The sequence below is a fragment of the Meriones unguiculatus genome, chromosome 8, assembly GCF_030254825.1.
Source record: "Meriones unguiculatus strain TT.TT164.6M chromosome 8, Bangor_MerUng_6.1, whole genome shotgun sequence".
Classification (NCBI taxonomy): Eukaryota; Metazoa; Chordata; class Mammalia; order Rodentia; family Muridae; genus Meriones; species Meriones unguiculatus.
Window position 1 is genome coordinate 75,564,772 of NC_083356.1, and position 22,798 is coordinate 75,587,569.

At 44.2% G+C, this 22,798-nt stretch overlaps 1 protein-coding gene across 5 annotated transcripts in view; it reads right to left on the reverse strand.

Moving 5' to 3' along the window:
- Garnl3 (GTPase activating Rap/RanGAP domain like 3) overlaps positions 1–22,798 on the reverse strand; it is a 139,854-nt gene that overhangs the window by 104,207 nt on the left and 12,849 nt on the right. For 4 of the 5 annotated variants that reach the window (XM_060389961.1, XM_060389960.1, XM_060389963.1 and 1 more), the window contains one exon: positions 13,871–14,041. In XM_060389961.1, the coding sequence (XP_060245944.1) occupies positions 13,871–14,013 (143 nt within the window). In that variant the 5' untranslated portion in view covers positions 14,014–14,041. Of the gene's footprint in view, positions 1–13,866; positions 14,042–22,798 lie in introns of those variants that run through there. The other variant, XM_060389966.1, reaches the window with a different exon arrangement.

The following is a 22,798-nucleotide window of genomic DNA, read 5'->3' on the forward strand; positions in this document are numbered from 1 at the left end:
CTGCAGGCTGGGTATGTGATGTTTTGCTGGAGGTTGGCTTGTGAGAGGACATGATATTTTGCTCTGAGCTCTCTCATGTGAGGGGTGTGACTTTGGCCAGCTGAGCATGTGGGTGCTCTAAGGAGAGGAAATATATAGAGGCCTATGCATAGTGAGACATCACTTTTTGGATCGACATCCCTGCGCTGATCTTCATGCTTTGACACTTGACTTTGCAGAGAGAAACATTCCAGAGAACTTCTTGGAATGAGTCTTATGGCTTTTGCTGACTTCATGTTGCTGCTTGGTGTTGGCTTTTGGACTGAACTGCTGAAATCTTGATGACTTTTGGTGATCTCCTAAAGACCTATCACTTCTAATCAGCAGGAAGTAGATAAAAGAGATCTAAAACCCTTTTCTCTACTAATCACCTACCTAAGGTGGGGGAGGGTTGGAAGGGAGGTAAAGGTGCTTAAGAACCCTAAATAAAGTAGCTTTGGTGAAAAAAAAAATCCAAGCCTACAACTGAGCACCTAGAAGATACCAGGTACAGCCAGGAGCTACTCCCAAGAGGCATGTGCTCTGTTCTCATAGAGCTCACAGTCCACAGCCAAAAGGACTTCCCACGGATGCATGCCAAGTGCCTGCCTCCGTCACATCCAGTCCGTTGCACAGGCCTCAGCTCAAGACCCACATTTTCAATGACAATGTTGGCTTACATGAGGTCAAGACCAGAGGGGCTTTCTGACTCAGAGTACAATTTGTTTGGAAGAAACATTGTTTCATCTGGAATCTATAAACTCTATGACCAAGGGTCAATATAAAAATTATAATCAGCCAACATCATATGTTGCTGCCCATCTCCCTTAACCGCCTGAATCTCTGAGGAAATCCCTCTGCCCTGGTTAGTTTTTATTGACAATCCAGAGTCCCCTGGGGAGGGGAAACCTCATCTAAAAACTGCCTCAATGAGCCTGGCCTGTGCCATGCCTGTAAGAGACTGTCTTCATTGACAGTTGATGTGGGGAGGGCCAACATGCCACAAACAGCACCATCCCTGGGGCCTGGACTGTATAAGAAAGATAGCTGAGCGTCCACTGAGCAAGTCAGTCAGCAGCAGTCCATGGTTCTGCTTCAGTTCCTGCCTCCAGGTTCCTGCCCTGACATCCCTCACTGATGGACCATGCCCCAGAAGTGTAAGCAAGTAAACTCATTCCTCCCCCAAGTTGTCTACGGTCAGAGTGGTTTCATCAAAGCAACTGAGATCAAGCTAGAACACCCTTCAAAGTCTGTCTCTCCAGGTTCTCCATGCTTCCCACCTGGAATTCACAAGATTTACTCCTAACTGACCCAGGCCTTAATGAGGGACACACTACCCAGAGTGGATTCCTCTACACAGTGCCCAGATGACCAGAACTGCAGAAGTGCAGTGGCACTTGAGCTAGCTAGACATGCAGAGTCCTAGACCCTGCCCTGGACCTAATGAGACAGGATCGAAACTCCTAATTATACAGCTCTCCCAAGTTGTATAATCACACCAAAAACGAAGAAGCATGGGTTCTAGGCCTTGGCTCCCAACCCCATCTTTGTATCAAAATCATCTTCAGTGGGGGAAAGAGATGGTTCAGTGGTTAAAGTACTTGTTTCTATTGCAGAGGGCTCAGGTTCAGTTCCCATCACCCACATGGTGGCTCACAAACATCTGTAACTCCAGTTCCAGGGGATTCAATGCCCTCTTCCTACCTCCATGGGCACCAGGTACTGACATGGTACACATACATACACATAAAATAAAATAATCTAAAATAAAAAAATAATTTGGACACTTTCCTTTAATTTTGAAATATTTCAAGATAAAGAATTACACAATGAGCCAGGCACAGTGGTGCACACCTGTGATCCCAGCACTCAGGGAAGCAAAGGCAGGTGGATCTCTATGAGTTTGAGGACAGCCTGGTCTACAAAGCAAGTCCAGGACAGCTGAGGCTACACAGAGAAACACTGTCTCAAAAAACTTTAAAAAAGGCTTACGCAATGAATACGATAAATACACCGGAAACCCTGGTGAGCCTCTCCCTTGCCCAATTTTTATATTTTTACCCCTCACCCCTCTGAAGCAGTTGTGAACTTAGCAGGTGTCTACTCCCACCCCATATTTTTATAACTCTACAACCCACAGAAGCAAGTGTGCCACACTCGGTCACACAGATGAACATTTTAGCACATGCATCGCTTTCTGCAAGTTGCTTCTCTGGTTGAACACCATGCACAGGCTTGTACTGGTGCACCTGTAGCTCTAATTCATGCACCAGGCCCTGGATACAGCGTCCTGAGTATCACTTCCCATCTCACTCTCCAGTGTCAGACACTTCTGTTTGTAACTTTTACAAGTTACACTTATTTATATGTGTCTGTTTATGTACGTGTATGTGCAAGTGCTATGAGGGATGGGGGCTGTCGGAAGACAAGCTGTGTGATGGGTTCTTTCCTTCTGTCATTATGTGGATCCTGAAGATCAATCTTTGGTCTTTAGACCTGGCCACGAGTACCTTTACTTGGAAAGCCATCTTGCAGGCCCTGCTTCTAACATTTAAACAATGCTGCAATACACACCCTTGACCAAAGGAACAAGTGATCCCCAGATTATAACATCCAGGAGTGAAACTGTGAGGTTGGGTCATGTACACTGTTACTTTTCCTGCCAACTGACGAACTACATTCCCTGTGCATTCTCCAGGAGCTCACAGGTTCTTGCTTCAGGTCCTGGCCAGCACTGGCGCTGCCAGCGTGAAGGGTATTCAATGCTGCCCCAAGGAGGCGTGGTTTTAATTTGCTTCCTCGAGTTATCTAAGGCCATTTTCCCCTAACCTTCCTGGCCACTGTGCCCCACACTCCGACTTTTGTTTTGTTTTTTCAAGACAGGGTTTCTCTGTGTAATAGCCCTGGGTGTCCTTTGTTGCTCTGTAGACCAGGCTGACCTCCAGCACAAGATCTGCTGCCCGTGCCTCTCCAGTGCTGGGATTAAAGGCGTGCCCCACCTCTGCTCATTGATTTTCGGAGCTCCCTATTTCACGTCTCTCACCCACATCTTTTCCTAATTACTCTGTAGGGTTTATATCTTCTGAACACCAGCCCTTTCTTAGTGAATAAACTACAGAAACCTTCCAGACCACAATTTTCCTTTTGTTCCTGGTATCTCTATTGATGAGGCTGAAAAATCTCAAATGTGAACCTAGGTATTTTAAATCTCTTCCATTATGGTCTTAATTTTTCTGACATATAAAATGCACCACCACGATGTGCAGTCTCGCTCTTTCCCTGCACAAGTTTCAAAGTTTGCTCTAAGAGTATTTTCGCCTAAATATAGAGATGCTCAGTTCTCACTGCCAGCTCCTTGATATGCAGCTTCAGAAGTGGGATCTACACACCTGCAATTTTAACAAAAATATATTCCATCCACGATGCTATTACAGCCAGCCTGGGAAACACTGCCAGGCTCCTTTCTCACCCACTGGATGCTAATGCAAAGCACTTCCTCTATAAAACCCCACAAACCACCCCTCTCTGTCTCCCTTCCTTGGGTGGGGGGAGAATTCTGGAGACTCCTGGGACTGCAGACTTAGGCACCATCTGGTGTCCAGCCCAGTATCTGTGACCTTCACCAGCTACTTCAAAAGGCTCTCCTTATCCACACTATGCCCCAAGGGTCTCCATTCTTCCTGTTAAACAGGTTTTCTCTATATCAAGTTGAAACCCATCGCAGCTTCACTTCCGCCAGCTGGGCCTACATCTACACCCTTTCATTTTCCCTAAACTTCCTCACCATCACTTACACCCCCGGCCACCTGCCGAGTCTGGCTCTGCTCCCTCTCCCTCCAGCCCTCCAGCCACACAGCCTTCCTCCCTCTTCAACTTGCTGAGTTTCTTTCTGCCCTAAGACCTAGAGTGTCCTCTTCAATTTACCTTCTCCAATACCCCCTTACCCTAGGCTATATATTACAAAGAGAGATTTGATTAACATCTGTCATTCCACCAGAATTTAATCCTGTTATTTCTGTTCAAGGTTGAATCCTTAGCATTTGACATCTGGCACAGAGTTGGCCCTTAGTGGGTTTTTTCTTTTTCTTTTTTTCTTTTTTTTAATAATGGATGGCTGGATCAGTGAATTAACGCATGTATGCAAGACAGCCAGCCCTTTGGGGGCCACAAAAAAACAAATTAAGGTCACTTCTATGGCAAAGTCTTTCACATACATAAAAGCTGCCACATCCTAGAGGTTTCTCCTTCATGGGAGGTTGGGAGTCACTGGAGACAAGGTCAGCTACACTGCAGAAGTGACCAAGAATGGGACAGGACAAACACACAGACCATTTCAGAGCACTCTCTAGGGTCAGGCCCAGAGAGAACGAGCCCTGTGCTCATAGACTCCATAGGTGGCTGAGGTGAGCTGAGTTACATAGTGTATATATGAAATTTGTTTTTTTTTTTTAAATATATAATTTATTTAACTTTATTTTATGTGCATTGGTGTGAGGGTGTCAGATCACCTGGAACTGGAGGTACAGACAGTTGTGAGCTGCCATGTGGGTGCTGGGAGTTGAACCTGGGTCCTTTGGAAGAACCGACAGTGCTGTTAACCACTGAGCCATCTCTCCAGCCCCGAAATTTGTTTTTGAATCAGACATAAATAGTATAAGCCCCTCAGGTTAATCTAAAAAACAAAACAAAACCAATTCAGATGTTAATACAAGACCAGTAGTGTGACTGAACAACAACAACAAAAAGGCAGTGAGAGCCCTCACAATGGCCAAATGACATTTGATGACAAAGCTAGTGTTGCGAGTAGTGGCTTTCCTAAGCAGGCAACGCAACTGAGACTGACAGAACATTAAAAACTTAGTCACCTGCAACCATCAAAATGAACCTACTTGTTCCACTTAAGATTCTTGTGTTTTCTTCCCTTAACAGTGGAAGCACTGTGGAAGCAGAAGCTGGTGGATCTCTGATTTTGAGACCAGCCTGGTCAACAGAATGAGTTTCAGGATAGAAAGGCCTACACAGAGAAACTGTCTCAGGGGGAAAAAAGGATCCTTGTGTTTATGTATACAAATTATAGCTTAATGGGAAAAAAAAAGAGAACTAGGAAACAAGACTTAGATGAACTAATATCTATACATTTAGAGAAGTTGTATGCTCATAAAGATTGCCTGATAATTACTTATCTCTGTCTAGCCCACAAGGAAATCACTCTGTGAGCTTTGACAAGAAACAGCCCCTTCATGGGCCTCAGCGTTGACAACAAGATTCGATCAATGAACTAATTCAACAAATGCTGATCATGGAACTTGCTGTTGAACTTACTGAGCAGAGGCATATGACAGCACTTATGATGGTGCCTGGTTTGAATGCAATAAAAAATAAATGCATATTTGTGGAAAATGTAGGAGAAGCTAAAATTTGCTATAGTCTAAAATTGTGTCACTTTGGGAAAGTACTGTCAGGGAAGGAAATTTTCCTTCGCCACTCCTTATGTTCTCTACCTGACTGTCTGCAAATTGAACTGGCCAAAGACAGAGTAATGGGATTAGAAAAGACAAACACAGCCTCTTCTAATTTTATACAATGGAGGCTTGAAGAAAAGGAGAGAAAAGGAATCCCAAAGAAACAATTGCATTTGGGGACCTGTTACCACTTCTAACAAAAGGCAATACACAGTGAAGTGACCAGCCAGGGAGAGAGATGTTTGAAGCTTCTGTGGAAAGCTTCTGTGGAAGCTTCTATGCTTACCTGGAAAGGTAAGCATAGAGAAGGCTGAATGCAGGCAAGGCCTCTCAGTAAGGCTGGTTTATACAGACTCAGCTCATGCCTTCATCTTCCATTTTGAAAACAGCTGTCCTCTTGGTTCAGGAGAAAGAAGGGACAACTTCCCCCTGGAAGGGTAGGCCCTGCTTGTAGTAGACAGGGAGAGAGCTTCCTGTGTTTGTTTTTTTCTCAGTTACTCTCAGCTCGAAATACTCTTTATGCCAAAGTGGCATACTGTGATCCCTTCATAGTCAATACCAGTATGTAAAAAATGTAGTCTCAACAAAAAAAAACAAAACGAAAAAAAAAAAACAAAAAACAAAAAACCCAGTCTGTTGAACTGTCATGAATCTTGCCTGAGATAACCAAGAAGAGAAAGATGTTGTATTGTGAGTGTGTGGACTGGATTAGATCTACTCCATGTTGTGGATATAAACATGTTTTTGTTTTGGTCCCAGGTGGAGAATGTGGGACTGATTCAGATGCTCCACAGCAGCAGACTATTTGCTTCGTATGGGCTCTAAGAAGAGCTTTTTGCCAGCTGCAGATCTGAGGACCCTTGAGACAGAATACCAGAGCCCAGAAAGTGGTGATCTGAGAAAGAACAAGGCTGCTCCTGCTTCCCGCTTGCTGCTGGTTGCTGTTGTGACACAAGAAGTTGGAGATCTCCTGAAACAAGAACTGGACTGGCTCCAAGGAACCTCAGGACCCTGACCAGCAGGAAGCAGCTAAGAGAACTGCGTCCCTTCTCCCACCAACCCTTTCTCTCTCCTACCTGGTGATGGGGAGTTGGAAGGGATTGGGTGGTGTAGGGAGAAAAAGATAAGAAACATAAACGAGAGTTTTTTAGAAAGCAGTACACAAACAACTCCATGCTGATCTGTGCTCAGTGTCCCTGCAGGCACACTCAGAACACACTATGGGGAAGGCAGCTAACTCTTTCTTGGTGCTTTTACAGATAAAACGATGAACCTAAAGTGCTTTCCAAAACGCTTGTTCTCTAAGCTGCTCTGATGCAGAGACTCTTCTAAGAAAATGAAACCGTGAGACTCACAGCACAGGGTGTTTGAGAGAAGAGAGGACATTCTTCAGAGTAAACAGATAAGCCGAACACACAGAAATGTAGGAGACAGAGTTTCAGAACTACAACATGCATTACTCTGGGAGACAACAGGAAAAAGCTGGCCACTTCTTAGGGTTAACGCGGGATTTCCAGAAGTGGGTGCTGCAGAGGTGGGCTCTGGGCAGAGCCACTGATGTATAAAAGCATACAACACGCCATCAGCATTCACACTGCGTCCTTGTGACATTCTGGTTCTGTACTCTGAGTTCAGCACCCCAAATAGGTTTCTGGTCCTTACGGAGTATAAAACTGGAAAAAAACAAGACTTGAATAGTCCAAGGAATGCCATTCTTAGCAGTGGTATAACCTCCTTAGGGAGAAATGGTAGCTTTTGGAGGTTATTCCTGCAGGGGCTGGGGAGCTCAATCCTGAGCTCTGGGCATCCAGAAAGGGGCCAGGCTGTCCTCACAGAGAGTGAGGCCATTTCTTGCCTGTTTTTAGGTCACACAAAGCAGCAACAAATGAGTCCTCTCCGTGGGCTTCAGTCAGCAGCATCTTTAACTCCATGTCACTGTCAGTGATTTACTTTCCCCCTTCAAGTCAGGCCACCTTCCTCCCAGGAGCACTTCATTTCTCCTGAGCCTACAAACATGACCTCAATACTAATATAACTCCTCACAGCAAACCTCCAGCTCAGAATCTTCCATCTGCAAACTATAACTTTCAACTGTTGAGCACAGTTCAACATATACCCTAACAGCCCCCAAAACATAACACACCCCAAATCACTCTCCTGATCGCTCTGAGCCAGACTGCCACTCTGCACTGCCACCTAAGATCTCTCATTTCCTATCGGCACCTCGCCAGTTACTGAACACTGTGCCCCCACCATTGCATTAACTTTTCAACACCACACAACAGAATCTGTATATGTGGATTTTGTTCAAGGGGGCAGCACACGCACCTGCTTCAAAGCCCGTCAACATGAGGATGCAAGTGGGAAATCTCCCTTCTCCTGCCCGCATGCCCCGCCCACAGCAACATGGATGGCTTCTCATCTTTTTGCCAGACATACTGCTGTACCCATTCAGGAAGGAGAGAAATACATACCCACCTGCTTCCACTTCCTTTTAATTTATCATTGGGGTGTGTTTTCATATGTTCCAGGGGGAGGCCAGAAAAAACTGTGGACTTGGTTTTCTCTTTCCATCTTTACATGGCTCCTGAGCATGGGATCCATTGCTGCCAGGCTTGCACAGCAATCTCTTTGCTCACTGAGCAATTGTGCCTGTCCTCCCACCTCTTGTTCTGCATGTCTGTGTATGTGTGGTGTATGTATGTGTTCACATGTGTGTTCATGTACATACACATGCGGGTGCATGTGTGAGGGCATGCCTATGGAGGCCAGAAGTTGACATCAGGTATCTTCTTCAGCTACTCTCCATATTATATATTGAGGCAAGGCCTCTCAGTTGAACCCAGAGCTCAGTGATTTGGCTATTTTAGCCAGTTTGCCCCAGGGATCTCCTATCTCCGTGAGTATGGGGATTATAGGCAAGCCGAGATGCCTACATCTGAACCACAGTTGTGTGGCAAGTACTTTATCCACGAAACCATCTCCCAGACCTCTCTTCCCTTCTCCTAGCACAAACAGCAGCACACTGCAGCCAGGCTTCTGCACTTACAGGTTCACATCTGTGGACTCAAGCGAACATGGGTTGAAATTATCTAAGCCCCATCCCCATTTTCTCAGCATCAGTACTGAACACGTACAGACCCTCTTCTCATTCTCTAAACAATACAGCACAGCGCGTATCAGTGTAGCACTTGTGACTGGTGTCGAGATGATGCGATGAATAGGAGAGGAGGTGTGCACGTTATAAGCAAACTATGTCCATACAATGCAAGGATTTTGCTGTCTGCAGGAGCCCAAGTGTGCCAGAATGGGTCTCCCATGGAAAACAAGTCACAAGTGTGCACACACAACCCTACTCACACCCGTGTGGCAGTTTTGCTTGGTGTGCCTTGGTGGTTTTTCATAATCTCCTGTAGTCTTAGGACTGTGCAGTACTCCACTGAAAGAGCCTTATTTATCCAGCCACTCCTCTGGTTAGATGGCTTCTGGCATTTTACTACCATGGATAACGCAGCAGCATACACCAGTGACCACTGCATTCCCTGCCAGTGTCTTGCCTTCCCTCTGTTATTTCCTTCAGCACAGACCCACATCGTTATGGAAGCCTCCCAACTGGCCTCTTTGCTTTCTGTCACCTCACAAATATTAGTGAGTACTTGCATGTGCAGGGACTCAGTGCAGATAGGGAAGAACAAATGAATTAAGACACAGGAGAAAGAAGGCTTGGAACCATCCTCGCCTTTCTCCTCTCCATGACTGCTGTCAGAAAAGGAGTGACAGGAGCTAGGCAGTGTGATTGTCAGTGTTTGTCAGTTATTGTCAGTGTTTCACTGGTAGAAACAGGCCAAGTTGTATATCCAAACAGGCTCCTTCTGCTTCCCCTCAAGTTCAGACTCCTGACAACCCTCGGGGAGAGATGCACTCATAGACAGACGGTTGCTCGGGTGGTGGCCAGGGGAGCTGCTGTCTCATGACTGTCAAGCTCTCACAGGGGACAGACAGACAGGCCTCTATCTAACCCTAACCCATCTGTTGTCAAGATATATTTTCTTTAGTCTTCTACCCTCCATCCCCAGCTCTACCTGCTTTTACCCGTGCATTTTCACCTGCTACATGCCATATGATCCCAGGAATCACATGAGCAGCCCAGTCTCTTCCTGTAGTGGAAAGGATTCAAAGCTTTAAAACTCCTGAGGGACATGGCTCCCCAACTACTGGACACAGCCAGTGGACATCCTAGCAGTTCCCAAACACAACACACCGCAAGTCAGACTCTGCTGACCCCACCAGCAGAACTGCTACTCTTGGTGTGGTCACTCCAGTAGGACCATCTCCCATAACCCCCTCTTTCATAAAAACACACAAAAAAGGGAACAGACTGTTCCTGATTGGACACCAAAAAGCTTACCATCCCAGGCTGTGTTTTAAAATAAAGTGGCTTTTCATCACGAGCATGTGGTCGTTCAAAGCTTTTGAAAGCTATTTTTTTAATGTCCTTATTAAAAAACTATTGCTCAGTAGTACATGTTGGTGACAAACTTTCAAATACATGGTAATTTCCTCAAAAGATCAAAAGGAAACTATCACTAAATCCTGGGAGAGGGCTGAGTCTGAATTCCAACACATCTCAGGAGTGCAGCGTTATTGCAGTTGGAAAGAGACTACCCAACCAACAAGAACCAGAAGATAATGGAAGGCAGCCAAATCCAAAGGTCTTCCCTCCTGACTGAAATCGTTTTAGGAAGCACAGCCCAGAATGGCCATCCTTCTGATAGACTCTTTATAATACCTCTGTGAGGAAATTTTACCTCATGGTCTATTAGTTTGGAAAAGTGAAAAACACCCCAGAAAGTTGTGCCCCTGCATTCCCAGCATACCTTGCCTCTCAGAGGTGTGTCATGGCTTCCTGATAAACACAGTCAAACAATTCTCACTTCAGTTCAAGACTTGTGTTGCACTTGTCCCTTCACCCAGATTCCTGGCTCCCACCTCTAGGAAATCTCAGTAAACAGATTCTGCAATCCATGTTTTTGACAAAATCTCCTCAGCTATGTTTGTGGTGAGCCACACTGCCTCTCTTCAACCTCTGGCTTTCACGACCTGGTTGCATCCTGTCCTCTTGCCTCCTGGTCACTCCTTTTCTTCTCCAAGGCTGCTCTGCTTAGCAAGGTAAGAACTATCACATTGAGCCCCGATGAGGGACAGTCTCTGGGAGACCAGGCTGGGTAACTAGAGCCCTTTCCCAGAGTCTTCTAACTGGGGTTAGAAGTTAGTCTTCTAACTTTGAGTCACGAAGCTATAAAGATAATCTGGGCTGCCTGGGATCATATGGCATGTAGCAGGTGAAAATGCACGGGTAAAAGCAGGTAGAGCTGGGGATGGAGGGTAGAAGACTAAAGAAAATCTATCTTGACAACAGATGGGTGTCCTTGGACCTCATTATGCCAGAGCCACACTCATTAGCCTGATTATATGAAACTTCCTGCCCTCCTTCCTGGTTTAAGCTAATCTGACTTGGGTTTCTGTGACTTACAATTGACAGGCACCTTAAGTCCATCTTTTACCAGCCTTCAGGCTTTCTCATTGAACACACTGGAGATGTGACTAATTCTCGCACACACTCAAGACCCAGTCAGAGCCTCACAGTACTCCTACAACTCAGTCTCCATCACCCAGTAAATCCCTACTCACTTTCCAGACTCCCTGTCTCTTTCTGACTACTAAGCTAGCCAGAACATATCATGCCTCAAATACTCCAGGACTGTGCTATCTGAGCCCTGCCTGTGCTGACCTGGTCCCCTAGAATGCCCCTCCACACATCTACCCGTTTAAATCTACTGAAGATGGAAAAGGGAGGCTCCTGCTGCTTTTCAAGATCCATTTCACATCCCCCAAGGCTTTCCTATGTAGGCCCTATGCCTGTATATGCAACGGTAACACCTTCTACCCTGATAGCATAATAACCTCATGCTCTCAGTCTGCCTCACTCTTAGGCTTTGTGTTGTCATATCTCAGCCTCTCTTATTGGAGACAAGACCAAAATCTACCCGGATGCCAGAGTCAGAACTCTGAGGCTCATTTCCTTGCCTCCCTTGTATATCCAGGTCCATCCTAACCTTCCTCCAACCCCTTTGAGCTCAATCCCATCATTCCTGCCCTGCCAACAGACCTATCTTATGAATCCTAGCTGACCACTGCAACCATTATCTTCCCAGTGTCTGGAATAGTCTGAATAGTTGCTGCCCCATCTACAGCATCCAGGCCAATGGTTCCCTCTCAATGTCTTAGCTTCTGTCAACTTATCCAGGCTCATCACTGCTCATCACTCCACCATTAGCCAAACCATACTGCTCATGATGTCCTTCTAGTTGGGATGGCTTAATGATGCTCACCTTTGCACACATGGTCTCCTCTACCTGGAAAGGTCTCTCTTTCCACACCTACCTGGAGAAGTCCCCCAGATTTCAGCTGCTTATCCCACTGAGAAGTCACTAAACACCCAAGTAACCAGTAAGCCCAACTCTACCTTTATACTCTAATGCCCAGTTCAAGGCTAGTCACAACAAAGGAAATGCACACAGTTTCACCAGAAGCCTTTGCTGGTTCAGAATAGACCTCTGTAGTACCTCAGAAATACCCAGAACTGTCCTGGCTGACTCCACTGGTATCCACCACTGACAGTACTTGATATTTGCCAAAGTGTGCTGGGGATACTGATATCCCACAAACAATTTTCTCTGATGCACCAATGTTAACTGGTAGGCAGTGACTGGACAAACAAAGGATCAAATCCCCACTGTTACAACTACAGTCTCTTGCCCCCTCCCCCAGTCCTCCACTTCCTTGTGTGTAAAGCACAGTTAACAACAGGTAACTGTCTGTTTTTTTTTTTTTTTTTTTTTTTGTTTGTTTGTTTGTTTGTTTTTTGTGATGACTAAATAGGATGTTCATGCAAGTGCCTGTACACAAGTAACCGGTATTTGCAGAATGAATGAGTTTATGAATGAGAATCCCACATTCATAAACCTATTCATAAAAATAGGTGGTGGTTCATGAAGAAACATCTTTCTAGCTTGCTTTCCAAAGGACTCCAGGTGGAATCACATTTGAGTCTAGCCTGTCCCTACTATAGTCCTTGGCCTAATCTACCTATTCCTATGTAGCCATGAGGAATTGCCAGTGAAGAGTCTCAACTCAAGAGGCTCCACTGGGGCCCAGGGGCTTAAATTGATCCCTCCCAAGGGATTCAGCCACCCTATTAGCAATGTGGTCCACCCAGTAACAGCTAACCCCCTACCTTCTATAGGCCCCATCCCTTACATTAGCCAATAGGGCCCCAAGGCTGCCAGCTTGGGTGGCTACAATTGACTCAATGTTGGTCACAGATGAGAATCACTGGTGCTTATGACCAATTCTCGATATCAGAACTTTGGAGGAGCAGTAGAGATTCTGTAGAGTCTCAATAGGTACTGTCATGCACAGGCCAGGCTGACAATAGCTGATTTATTACTTGTCAACAATGCTGGAACACACCTTCCTGGATGTGAGCCTTTTCTGTGCCATTTGCCAATGTTCAAAGTAGCCTTGGTACCTATCTCCTGCCTGACCCAGCTCCTCCCACAAGGTTGAGCTTATCCTTCCCGAACCCCCAACACTCACTCCCCGATGCTTCTGCTCTAGCTAGCTCCTCTAGTTCCTTGGATATGCTGTGAGTTCCTTGCAGGAAGTAATGTCCCTTCCATCTTCTCCAGATCCACAGAGTCCCTGGGGTGGATCTTAGGCCTAAGTTGTTCCTTAGGCTTCCTTGGATGATTCTGATCCATGTCCTTCCACTGTTATGACTTCCCCAAAGTGCAGCAAATCTGGTTAAGTATGTGTTGGATAGAGCAAGCTTTTCCTCTGTCTTGCAGCCAGTCACATCATTATACCTCAATGTCACTGACCGTCTTAGTGATTTTACAGTTAGCATTAGGATTTCTTCTGTGTTGAAGTTATTTCTTTCCACATACAATTTGATAATGAAGGGTAAAGAAGACATCCTCCCTTTTCCACAAGGATGCTGGCGGCACACAGAAACACTCCTAAACAGTTACTGAACCGAGATAACCCACTTCATAGCACTACTCTTAGCTTGTTAGAACTCTCCGTTGCAGCAACACATGCAAGTGACTATCTGCCTATGAGCTGTAAGTCCCCTAAGGAAGGAACTATATCATTCTGCTCATCATGTCTGGTACAAGGCTTGGCTAGAGCAGATGCCCCATGAATATTGCCAGATACGTGAGTAAGACATTCAGAAGCAGAACGTTCTCCCAAGCTCCCTCACCCTTGCCCCCATGTGAGAGAAGATGAGCAAGGGCCATGGCAAGACACTTCTTTTACTTACTTACAGGTTGACCTGGGACTCTAGTTCAGGGTCTTTTGTGGGCCAAGTCTGAAGGGGCTGGATGCCGAAGGAGAGAGACGACTTTGCTTTCCAGAGGAGGGTCTGTGCCAGCTGACTCCCACAGGACCCCTTGGTCAGCGGATCCATCAGTGGGCCTGGAGGCTGAGGTGCTGTGCTGTGCAAAAGGAAAGGGGACCAATGCTGTGAATCAGAGGAGACTACAGGCCCACCATAGCCCAAGGGCGGCCTGTCTGCTTAAGAGCATCAGGAGGACACAGGCACAGTAAAGGCCCAGGTGCCCAGCAAGCCTACATCATGACCTGATTGGATGTTACTCAGGAGTCCAAATCCCAACACACCCCTCAACCACGACCACATCACCCATAAATATAAGTCAAAAGGATCTTTTTATGATTTGGATGTGAACTGAGTGTCCCTTGAAATTTAACCCTCACTGTATTGAAAAGGTGGAGGCATTCTGACTACAGCATGTAGAGGCAGAACCTTTGGGAAGTGGTTAGAATTAGATTAGGACTCTTCCAGAAAGAAAAGTATCACCATGTGGCCCCTCATACTTTAATTGAAACTATGAACCAAAATAAACCACACTTCTTTTATAAAGTCACCCAGCCAATAGTATTTTGTTATAGTAATGAACGATTTATAGCTAAAGATCCAGTGAGTATTTAAAAAATCACCAGTTCATTGATATGAAAGGCAGTACTGACTGAGCAAGAAAAGCTCTGACTAGAATGCTTTGGAAGCCTAGCAGTGGTGGGGTCTAAGGGTCTACTGCCATCACTGTTACTATCCAGAAGTATTCTTGATTCACTTGATTTCTAATTTAAACAGCCATGGGGGACAGAGAAATGGCTCGGTGGCTAAGAGTGCTTGGTACTCTTGCAGAGAACCTGGGTTCTATTCCCAGTACCACATGGTGGCTTGCAACCACTTGTCACTTCAGAAGACCCAGTGCCCTTTTGACCTCTGCAGGAGGGAAGGAAACACACAAACGGTGCATAGACATATATTCAGGCAAAACACACACAATATAAAAAATGAATCTAAAAAATTTAAAGCCATTAATAACCATAAAAAGGGCTCAAGACTGACAACAAAACTAGAGACACAAAGAACCAAATTCCCCACTTAAGGAGTAATAGCATCTAGTTTGGAAACAGTACTTGCTTGTTTGAAGTGACATATGGATTGTGCAAAGGAATACACACTGAGAAGTGCATTCCTGAGGTGTGCCCATTCTTCCTCTGAGGGCACACAGAAAAAGGTGGGACAGGCACCTCTGAAAGGGAGGGGCTCATCACCTCGGAAGGCAGCAGCAATGTTCCCTCTGATTGGAATGATTTCAATCAGCAGCATCTTCACCCGACCTCAAGCGAAAGTGAAAGAAAACTAAATCCAATTATTGGGAAATGAAAGGAAATAATAATAAGAAGGGAGAACATGTCGTTCAGGTAACTTAAATCCTTGTTCTGGGGCCATGGTCATTCATATTTGGCTCAAATAAACCATATTCTTAATGTCTTTGAAAAAAAATTTAAAAAGCAATCTTTAATAGCATTTGGTCAAGACTTGCTTTTTAACCTGACAGATTATGACAGGGTAGATGGCAGGAGGACTGGAGAGTCAGGGCAGTACCTTCCCTGAAGGGGTCTTTACAGGGAGCTACATGCCTGGAGATCCAGGGAAGCACCTCCTCTGGGAATTTGGAATCAGACAGACAGTCTACTCTCAGCTGCACCAAGGTGCTTATCCAGTCCAGATTGAGACATACTTAAAAAGAATGGCCTCTCTCAGCACCAAGCTTCAGCAGCTCTCCATGACCCTCCTGTGTTGGGGGTTGGTCTGATGCTGCTTTTTATTTAACTGTTAATTACTGCCCCCTAAGATCTGGTTACACCCCAGATGAGCACATTCTCAAGAACACCAAGTGATGCTCTGTAACTCTCCCCAGTTATCCTTGAATGGCTAATAAAGCTGACAACTAGGTATGGGCAGAAGAGAGGTAGGTAGGGCTTAGGTTTCTGGGCTTTGGGTCTGAGACCATGAGGCAGAAGGGGGGAGAGAAGCAGAAGATGTAGCAGCAGGAGGAGAGGATGGAAGGAAGAAGATAGAGAAAGAGGATATGGCCTGATGGAGCAGATCCAGCCCAGACAGGATGACTTATTGGCAATTAACGTGGGGTATGTAGCTGAGACATGGCTAAACAGCTTAGAGGTTTGATATCTGCCCAGCTCTAGTGCTTTAAAGCTTCTAAAATAAATCATAGTCTCTGTGTCAATTGCTTTGGGAACTAGCAGGGTTGATTTATTAATTTCATGTTACACTTTCATGCCTTCAAAAGCAGTACCAGCTGAGAAATTCTCAAACATTACCAAGTTCAGCTGTCAGCATGAGCTGCAGTCCTGACCTCTGGACCACAGCTTCTGTGTGCTGACCTTGAGGAAAGGTCAATCCTAGATGCCTCAGGTCTCTTCTTAATTACTACTAATTTCTCTGCTCCAGCTAATCAGAATCAATTGTGCTCATAAAGCAAAGGTTTTACTTCAGTGGTGCTTGTCTCTTGTTAATTACAGCTGACTCTTAAGCTCCAGTTAACTGCATACCATAGACTTCTAGCACAAAATATCAAATGGCCCCTATGGTGTTTAAGCAACTCTTAAACGTCCCTCTGAAATTTCACAGCCAGGTCTCCATCATCTGCACCCCTCAGCATTATCTTTTAAGTTTCTACACAGGCTCATTAAACGCTGAACATGCAATGGCTTCCCCATGGTGTCCAGTCTTTCCACAAACCTCCCTGAAACATGGTCATTATATTATATCAATGCCCCACTCCTGGTACCAATTTCTGTATCAGTTGGTGTTCCTAATCCTGTGACAAACACAATGACCAAAAGCAATTTGAGGAGTAGAGGGTTTATTTAATCTTGTAGTTTATAATCTATCACACAGGGAACTCAAGGCAAGAACTGATACAGAGGCCATGGAGAAATGCTGCTTATTGGCTTGCTTAGCCTGCTTTATTATACACTCCAAGATCACCCACCCAGGGATGGGCCCTCCCACCTCAATCACTAATTTAAAAATTGCACTACCAGACTTGCCTACAGACAATCTTATGGAGGCATTTTCTCAATTGAGAGTCTCTTTTCCCTAATGACTCTAGCTTGTGTCAAGCTGACATAAAACTAGCCAGGAGAGCTACAGGTGGCAGTGATGTAGCATTCCGGTGCTCAGACCTCTCTGGCATGTAGGCAAGGCAGCTGCAGATGTGAGGAGGTGCCCTGTGGATGGTGGAGATGTGTTGAGAAGGTAGAAGCATGTGTGGAGAACACAGAAATGGTAGAGAGTTCTGAGGTCACTTCAAAGACTGAGAGTGTCGATGACATTCCCTTCAGCTAAGTTTGGTTTCCTTGGAGTCTCAGACAAAAATGCTTGGGTTATCCATCATTCTGTGATTTTTTTTTTTTTTTTTTTTTTTTTAGCTTTGGCTGTCCTGGACTCGCTTTTTTTGTAGACCAGGCTGGCCTCAAATTCACATCAATCTGCCTGTCTCTGCCTTCTTTAGCGCTGGGATTAGAGGCATGCCTCCACACCCAGTTGACTGTTCTTATTTTTATTTACTGTGATTGTTTTTCTATTCACACTCAAGATCTTAGACATCTTTCCACATCAATAGAGATCTACCCAGACATGGAATGTTACAGAAAGAGATAAAATACTGCATGGATATCTTCTAGACTTTAAAATTTTATAATACTGGTAACATTCCAACACACTACTTTTTTTAACTTAAATATTTTACTTTAAAAACCTGAAAATAGGGGGGATCCAAGATGGCGGCACCAGGAGGACACTGTGTCTGAGGAGCAGGACAGCAATGTTGGTACAGCGATCAAGAGACTGAACTTTGTGCCCTAAAACAACAACGATAATGTTTCCCAGGTGAGAGGAAACTCCACGGTGTGGGAATCAGTCAGGTCCACTCTCAGGTCACCCAGCCAGAACCCGGAAGAGATCCTGGGTCGTGCAGGCACTCGGTTGCCAGACCAGAGCCACATGCCTGCCTGTCCTCATCACCTTCCCAGGCTGAATGGTGGGCACAAAAACACCAGAGACTGAGAGTCCCAGTGCCAAGAAAAACCCACAGGGAAGGAAGGAAGGAAATGGGACTGACCTCAGGTCACCCAGTCTATCCCTGGAAAAGGTCCAGGGCACCATCAGGCATATGCCCCCAGCCCTGAGCAGGGCTCCAGCTGTGAGCACAGAGACCTGCTGTGCGCTGACTCTCCTTCACAGACAGAACTGTGCGCCCAGGGCACCAGAGACTGGGTTTCCCTGTTGGGAGAAAACCTCACAGGGAGGGAAACAAGTTAGAGCACTGAGCCGACCCCCCCCCCCCCCCATCACACACCAGCATACACGGGAAAGTTCCCAGGAAAAGGTCTCAGGTTCCTGCCCAGTCACCAGCTTGGAGCCACCACTCGCCAGCGCCTGCGTGCTCTACGAACCACTCAAAACACCACAGACTGGGCCTTCTTGTTGGGAGAAAATGCCACAGTGGGGGAAATATCTGGCTTTACCTCAGGACACCTAGCTTTGGAAAAGTTTCTGGCTATCCACAAGCTCCTGACTCTAGCAGGGCTCACGTGCCACTGACTACCACTTGGGTACTGGGGCACAGAGTCCCAACCTCAGACCTACAGAAGCCTGGGATCCCCAAGATCAACCCCCAGATACTGCTCCAAGGGGCAACCAGTTATCCCTAATTAAACTGACCAAACCACGGGGCACCCAGGTTATAGCAAGCAGCTCACTAAATTTACAGCAAGAAACCCAGAAACAGGGCAGCTGTCTCCAGGACTTCTCCAGGTGAGAGGAGAGGCCTCTTGACCACAGTTACCACTCAGGTCTGTACACCGGAGGTGAGCTGTGGCAATTCCTGAAAAACACCAGCCAGTGACCATACCCAAAAAGCTGAGGAGGCCTCCTTCAGGAAAAAAAATCATCTTCCTGTCAAGGGGATTCTCTCCACCACAGGAACCACCAGAAACTAACACCCAACACCTAAGATAGCCCAATGGGTAGAGGCCAGCGTAAAAGCTCAACCAACAAAAGACAGAGCAATATGGCATCTCCAGAACCCAGTTATCCAGGGGCAAGCAGCCCTGGACACCCCAGCATAATTGAAATTCAAGAAGACGATCTAACATCTATGCTTATGAAGAGGATAATAGAGGAAAAAATAAAATGTGTAAAAAACTAGAAGAAGATAAAGTCAAACAGATTATGGCCATCCATAAAGAAATATAGGAAGTTGCAGCCAAACAGTTTGTGGCCTTTAGAGAGGAAATACTTAAATCACTGAAAGAAATAAAAGAAACAGAGGATTGTTCAAAAAAAAAACAGCTGAAGGAATTGAAGGAAAATACAGTCAGACAGGTGAAGGAAATCAACAAAACAATTCAAGATCTGAAGATAGAATTGGAAAAATTAAAGAAAACACAAATGGAGGAAATTGTGGAGAGAAAGAATTTAAGGAAGAAAGCAGGAACTACAGAGGTTAGCATAACCAATAGGCTACAAGAGATGGAAGAAAGAATCTCAGATGTGGAAGATACAATGGAATAAATTAATGTATCTGTCAAAAAAAATGTTAAATCTAAAAAATTCCTGACACAGACCATCCAAGAAATCCAAGACAACATGAAAAGACAAAACCTAAGAATAATAGGAATAGAGGAAAAAGAAGATTCCCTCCTTCAAGGCCCAGAAAATATTTTCAACAAAATCATTGAAGAAAATTTCCCCAACTTAAAGGAGAGGCCTATAAAAATACAAGAGGCCTACAGAACACCCAATAAACTAGACCAGAAAAGAAAATCCTCCTGCCACATAATAATCATAATAATCAAAACAGTACGTATACAGAACAAAGAAAAAATACTAAAAGGGGAAAAGGCCAAGTAACATATAATGGCAAACCCATCAGAATCATACCTAACTTCTCAACAGAGACTATGAAAGCCAGAAAGAAGGGCCTGGATGGATATCATGCAGACCTTAAGAGAACACAGATGTCAGCCCAGGCTACTATACCCAGCAAAACTCTCAGTCCTCATAGACAGAGAAAACAAGATATTCAACGACAAAAACAAATTTCAACAATACCTACACACAAATCCAGCGTTACAGAAGACATTAGAAGGAAAAATACAACCCAAGAAAACTAACTACTTTCAAGAAAACACAGGAAATAATTAACCTCAATACAGTAAAACAAAAAGTAACCAAGCACACACACTTACTACGACAACCAACATCAAAATCAAAGGATCTAACAGCCACTGGTCATTAATCTCCCTCAACATCAATGGACTCAATTTTCCAATAAAAAGACACAGACTAACAGAATGGATGCATAAATAAGACCCAAAAATCTGTTGCATACAAGAAACACACCTAAGTCACAAAGATAGACATTATCTGAGGGTAAAGGGCTGGAAGATGGTTTTCCAGGCAAATGGACCCAAAAAGCAAGCAGGAATAGCTATTCTAATATCTGATAAAATAAACTTTCAACCAAAATTAATAAAAGAGATGGGGAAGGATACTTCATACTCATCAAGGGAAAAGTTCCACCAGGAAGACATCACAATCCTGAACATCTATGCCCCAAATACAAAGGCGCCCACATTTGTAAGAGAAACATTAATAAAACTTAAACCACACATAGATCCCCACACATTAATAGTGGGAGACCAACACCCCACTCTCAACAAAGGACAGGTCAACAAAACAGAAATTAAACAAAGAAACAATGTCTCTAACAGAGGTCATGAATCAAATGGACCTAACAGACATCTGTAGAACTTTACACCCAAACATAAAAGAATTTACCTTCTCAGCACCTCATGGAACTTTCTCCAAAATAGACCATATAGTTGGTCACAAAGCAAGCCTCAATAGATAGATACAAGAAAATTGAAATAATCCCTTGTATCCTATCTGAGCACCATGAACTAAAGCTATTTCAACAATAGAAATAGCAAAAAGCCTACACACACACGGAAACTGAACAACTAGCTACTAAATGAAAGCTGGGTCAGGGAAGAAATAAAGAAATTAAAGTCTTCCTAAAATTCAATGAAAATGAAGACACAACATACCCAAACTTATGGGACACAATGAAGGCAGTGCTAAGAGGAAAGTTCATAGCACTAAGTGCCTTCAAGAAGAAATTCAAGACACCTCATTCAAGCAACTTAATGGCTCACCTAAAAGCCCTAGAAAAAAAGCAGCAGACACACCAAAAAGGAGTAGATGGCTGGAAATAATCAAACTCAGGGCTGAAATCAATAAATTAGAAATAAATAAAACAATTCAAAGAATCAATGAAACCAAGAGCTAGTTCTTTGAGAAAATCAACAAGACAGACAAACCCTTAGCCAAACTAACTAAAAGGCAGAGAGACACAATCCAAATTAACAAAATAAAAAATGAAAAGGGGGACATAAGAACAGACTCTGAGGAAATCCAAACAATCATTAGGACTTACTTCAAAAGTCTATATGCCACAAAATTTGAAAATCAAAATGAAATGGACAATTTTCTTGATCGATTCCACTTACCAAAGCTGAATCAAGACCAGGTAAATCAATTAAACAGTCCTATATCCCCTAAGGAAATAGAAGTGGTCATCAAAAGTCTCCCATCCAAAAAAGCCCAAGACCAGATGGTTTTAGCACAGAATTCCACCAGACCTTCAAAGAAGAACTAACTCCAGTTCTCTTCAAACTATTCCACAAAATAGAAACAGAAGGAACACTACCAAATTCATTCTATGAAGCCACAGTCACCTTGGTACCTAAACCTCGCAAAGACTCAACAAAGAAAGAGAATTTCAGGCCAATCTCCCCTATGAACACTGATGCAAAAATACTCAACAAAATACTTGCAAACCAATACAAGATCACATCAAAGATATCCACTATGACCAAGTAGGCTTCATCCCAGGTATGCAGGGATGGTTCAATATATGGATATCCATTAATGTGATCCACCATATTAACAAACTGAAAGAAAAAAAAAACACATGATAATCTCCTTAGATGCTGAAAAAGCATTTGACAAAATCCAACATCCATTCATGTTTAAAGTATTGGAGAGATCAGGGATACAAGGCACATACCTAAACATAGTAAAGGCAATATACAGCAAGCCTATAGCCAAGATCAAACTAAACGGAGAGAAACTTAAAGCAATCCCACTGAAATCAGGGATAAGGCAGGGCTGCCCACTCTTTCCCTATCTCTTCAATATAGTTCTGGATGTCCTTGCTAGAGCAATAAGACAGTTGAAGGAGATCAAGGGGATACAAATTGGAAAGGAAGAAGTCTAAGTATCACGTTTTGCAGATGATATGATAGTATACCTGAGTACCCCAAAAATTCTACCAGGGAACTCCTACAGCTGATAAAAACCTTCAGCAAAGTGGCTGGATACAAAATTAACTCAAAAAAATCAGTAGCCCTCCTGTATACAAAAGACAAAAGGGCTGAGAAACAAATTAGGAAAACAACACCCTTCACAATAACCACAAAAGACATAAAGTACCTTGGTGTGAACCTAACCAAGCAAGTCAAAGACTTATATGAAAAAAATTTCAAGTCTCTGAAGAAAGAATTTGAAGAAGATATCAGAAGATGGAAGGACCTCTCATGCTAATGGCTTGGCAGGATTAACATAGTAAAAATGGCCATCTTACCAAAAGCAATCTACAGATTCAATGCAACTCCCATCAAATTACCAACACAATTCTTTACAGACCTTGAAAGAAAAATTCTCAACTTCATATGTAATAATAAGAAACCCAGAATTGCTAAAAAAAAAAATCCTCTACAATAATCTG